This window comes from Monopterus albus, unplaced genomic scaffold (assembly GCF_001952655.1).
Source record: "Monopterus albus unplaced genomic scaffold, M_albus_1.0 scaffold3.1, whole genome shotgun sequence".
In the NCBI taxonomy this organism is placed as follows: Eukaryota; Metazoa; Chordata; class Actinopteri; order Synbranchiformes; family Synbranchidae; genus Monopterus; species Monopterus albus.
The window spans coordinates 2757930-2762382 of NW_018127883.1; the positions used below are offsets into that span (position 1 = coordinate 2757930).

General features: G+C 39.6%; 1 protein-coding gene across 1 annotated transcript in view; it reads right to left on the bottom strand.

Annotated features, from left to right (window-relative positions):
• Positions 1 to 4453, bottom strand: part of wapla (WAPL cohesin release factor a) — a 19924-nt gene that overhangs the window by 2914 nt on the left and 12557 nt on the right. Inside the window, exons 12-19 of the mRNA XM_020600021.1 lie at positions 4380 to 4453; positions 3990 to 4066; positions 3383 to 3558; positions 2841 to 2956; positions 2531 to 2758; positions 1537 to 1750; positions 485 to 573; positions 288 to 383 (exon numbers count right to left, since the gene is read on the bottom strand). The exon at positions 4380 to 4453 is cut by the window's right edge and continues 27 nt beyond it. Coding sequence (XP_020455677.1) covers positions 288 to 383; positions 485 to 573; positions 1537 to 1750; positions 2531 to 2758; positions 2841 to 2956; positions 3383 to 3558; positions 3990 to 4066; positions 4380 to 4453 — 1070 coding nt within the window. The remainder of the gene's footprint in view (positions 1 to 287; positions 384 to 484; positions 574 to 1536; positions 1751 to 2530; positions 2759 to 2840; positions 2957 to 3382; positions 3559 to 3989; positions 4067 to 4379) is intronic.

Genomic DNA, 4453 nt, shown 5'->3' on the forward strand with positions numbered 1-4453 from the left:
ATAGAATCACTGGTCATCAAAGACATTTATTTGAGCCATGGAACACCACAGCACAAAAATGTTCTCATTGGGTCAAATTAAATGGCTTTCTCTAACTTCGTAGAATTTGCCAGGAACTAACGATGGTGTCAACTGATGCATTTACAAAACATACCGCTGGTGTCAGACTTACTGGCAGTTTATCACATCTTACTGTTGAAGAAGAAAACCCATTTGATTTATTACTATCTTATAATTCTAATATTGAACAGGTTGATACCAGTGGGCCTATGCTCAGTTATACTCACAGTGAGGTTCATAAAACTCAAGAACTTCTTCAGCATTTCTGTCATGATGGAGAAATCCCCTTTAGGTAGATGCTCTCTGACAGTAGTCACGTTTATCTGAGAACGACAGAAAAGGTGGGTGAGCAATGACATGGATATATCTGCATTGGGGGGGGGTGTACACATCTGCATTGTGTGCGTGTGTCTGATAATCTCACCTGGCTGCCCTGGCAGAGGCAGCCCAGCAGCAGAGCTGTGTAGGAGGCAACAATACTGTCCTCCATATGCTTGCCTGCATGTTGCAAAGCTACAGCAAACACAAGAGAGAAAGAAAAAGATTCACCACTGCAATTACATATCCTGCTTCAATTCTGGAGAGGCTTTCAAACTCTTGTGGTAGAAACTACTAAAAACATATACAATTTGGCTGGAAAACATCCCTTTGAGAAGGAACTTGCAGCTGTAATTCACTACTCAGCTACCCAAGAGTCTGTTTGGTGGCTAAAACATTCACAGCAAGTGGAATAGGAACTAAATGTTTTATTGTGCTTATTGGTGACCACATTCAAGGGGACAACAAAACCAAGGTAAAGATGTGAGGCTTGCCTTTCGGAATTTGTACTTCAGCCACGTGAAGCACTACGCAGCACATGAAACATAACTGAATTCATTTCATCATGGATACATAACGATAATGACAACTTATTAGCTGTAGGGTTGGACGACGACACATTGGCTGATATGGTTAATGCATGTCTGATCGCCTTTTACAGTCAATTTAAAATCACAAATTTCTTTATACATCTGTCCCATTAGAATTCAAGGAGATAAATGTAAGTTGCACAAATTGAGCATCATCACTAGTTTCTATTGAATGATGTTGTGCCAAAGACTTGAGAGATCATGTTGGGTATTAGAGCTGCCAATAATTTCTATTACAAAATAATGTGATATTATTTCCTGATTAATACTTTGGTCTATAAAATGTCAGCTGAAAAACTGGTAAGTTTCTGAAAAATGTTGAGTTCAGTTCTAGTTGATCTACATGCATTTAAAGGCTTTATAACCCAGTGGCATACTCAAAACATGAAATAAAAGAGACAACTGTGCTCCAACCCTAATTCAAATTAGTTGAAAAGCAGAAAAGGTTAAAGATTTTTGCAATGTAGTAATATTACTAATCATTACTACAACATGAATCACATTCATCAAGATTATGATTTTAGCCAAAGATAAAAACAGCTCCTCTTACAAGCACATGAATGTCTACCTTTATTTAGGTCTAATTCTTCGTCGTCCTCTTCCTTCTTCTCAGTTTGGCTGTTGTCGGTTTCGGCTGCCACCCACTTGATCTCTCCCGAAGTCTCCTGGCCCTCCCCGCTCCACTCGCCGCTTTGGTCCAGTGCAGGCTTTGGCACCTCACTGATGAGGTCATCAGTCTTAGCCTCAGCAAGGATGGCAGCACGCTCCCTCTCCAGAAAGAGCTAGAGATTTTGGGAAAAATAAACATACTTCAACTCCAAACACAAACTTTAACTAGAACCAAAATAAAAACAAAAAAAAAAAAAAAAAAAAAAAGCAGATTTTTAATAATTCAAAAGAGAATAAAAGGAACAACAGTTAACATGATAGCTGATGTCTTTCTTCCCGGCAAGGTCAGTAACCAACAGGGTATAGCAAATTCCACAACGAGGCTGTCTGTGTTGATAGTGAAAAGTAATTTTAAAGTTAATCTAATTTATTCTCAAAGGTGCTTTTCAGGGTTTCAGAAAACTTTTCACTAATGAGTCATTTGGGCAAAGTGTTTGGCTCAAATGATATCAATAATTAAACTAAACATTAATAAAATGACATTTTTGATTTAAAAATTCAAATCTACAAATGAGTTTGCATCAATTTTCACTTGCTTATTACATAGTGTTCAAACTATCAAATGTAGAACATGGAGGCAACTTCAGACCTGGGCACATTATCACTATCACTACATTATCACACACTGCACAGAGGATACAGTGCATGATTGTGTGCAATGAAATCTTAAATGACACAGAAATATAGTGTCTTTCATATTTATCAGTTTGCCAAAGTAAAGGCTACCTCACAAAAAAGGTGAGACACAGGTTCATCTGGTTCTACGATACAGATTTATTTGAATATTAAAAATGTTTTCCTCAAAGCCACTCATATCTTGTTGTTACAGTCCACATCCTTATTTCAAAACAAATCCTAAAAACACTCTCCTGTAGCCTAGGCACAATTCCTACCTTCACCAGAGCAGCCAAAGCACCAGAGGCTTTGGGCTTGTCAGACTCGTCTCCCTGAGTCTCGGCTGTGCTTGGAGCCATTTCTGCCACTGTGTCTGATTGTGTTGGGTCACCAGGCTGCACCAGGCTGTCTTCCAGACAGGTGTCATCCACATTGTACTCCATGTCCACCAGACAGTGGCGGTTTCTGGAGCTGTACTCGACAAGATTAATTAGCAGACCCAGACCCTGGTAAACACAACAGAATACACAAATCAAACACGTGTACGTACAACAATTATGTTGTGTTGTTTGTTCAGCAGCATCTTACCAGCACTCGCACGTCAAAGCGCTGCTCCTGGGGGATGTAACGTGGGACACGAAGGACATAGTTCAGAGCAGTTGCTATTAGCTGCTCCTGTTCACCTGTCTTTGTGCTTCCCCACTCTGCAGACAAAAATAGCATTGTTAACCTCTGCTGCTAGCCATCATAATTCCCTGCAAAGCACCTGCATATTCAATTCATGGTGAAATCTAAACCAACGAGGTCTGAGTGATATGCTGAAATCTAAATGCCAACATTAATAAGAATATATTCAAATACTTATACTTCACATCTTAATATTGCAGAAGTATTTAATAACCACATTAAAAATAATTCAACTGTTGTTTAACCTCTAGAGTCCTGAGCTTTGGAACCACAAGCTATTCCAAAGCTCCCGTGGCAGCGAATTCCAGAGTCTAGCACAGTGGACAGCAAAAATCTTCCCCAGACAAGCTGTACTATATATGACTGCAGAGCACTTAATACCTAGAAAAGCTAGACAACAGCCAGAGCCAAGGCAAGACATACGAGTTTGTAAATGAGAATACCATTGTCATGGGTGAGGTTTAGCAGCACTCCTATGACAGCCCTCATGCAGTCTTCCACCGCTTTGCCCACATTACTGAAGCCACAGTGGGGCAGTGTTGCATCCGACAATGACAGCGAAGTGTTGTTTAGCGCCCTGCTGTAACGCTGGATCATATCCTCACAGTAGCACAAAGCTCTGAGGAAAGTAACAAAAGCATAATCATGAGAGAAAGAAAAATAAGAGAACAAATACAAAACTCAAGGGTGAAGGAGTGGTTAAAGATACTGTATTATCCATTTTTGCCAACAGCTCCCATTAATGCAGACTGGAAACCTTTAAAGGCCCCTGTGCTAGCAATTATATTAACGAGGGAGCTACTTATGTGATTTTCTTTTACCTATAGTCTACGCTGCATTGGCTGTTTCTTTGCCTCTCTAAGCTGGAGAAGCTGAAGATGTTTTCATCAGGCCCTAAGTAAAAGACCCATAATTCCCGAGGACACCGTTTACAATGGTGTTACATAAAATGCAAAGATAAGCTGAATGAACTGTTTTATAATAGTCAGCGCCTCTGTGTCTGTCAACAGTGTCCAGTCAATAATAGCTTCAAGGTTGTCTAGCACTCACCTGGCAGAGGAGACAATGAGCTGTGAGTCTTTGTAGGCAATCAAGTAACCCTGGTTTTCAGGATTCTGCACTGTCACCTGTTGGAAGAAGATGAAAGAGAAATAAAATCAATAAAGGGGAACGTATGATGGAAAAACTTTAAAAAAAAAAAAAAAAAAAAAAAAAAAAAAAAGAACATGAAAACAAGGGGAGAGACATTTGGTTCAGATTTTTCTATGGAATTTTCATCTTGAAATATTATGAGATATTCAGTGTTTAACTATTTCTATTGGTAGCAATAAAAGTTACCATACAATTCACAGCTCCTAGTTCTCAATTACTCTCGTCCTTGAGTGTCACTCCTGTGTAACTCTGGTGAAAAAGAACTGAAAGTGACAGTGCAGTACTTACACTTTCAAGCACTCTCAGACACCTCTCAGCCCCCCACAGAGATGCTACGAGGTTCTCTTTGTCATCCTCTTGGC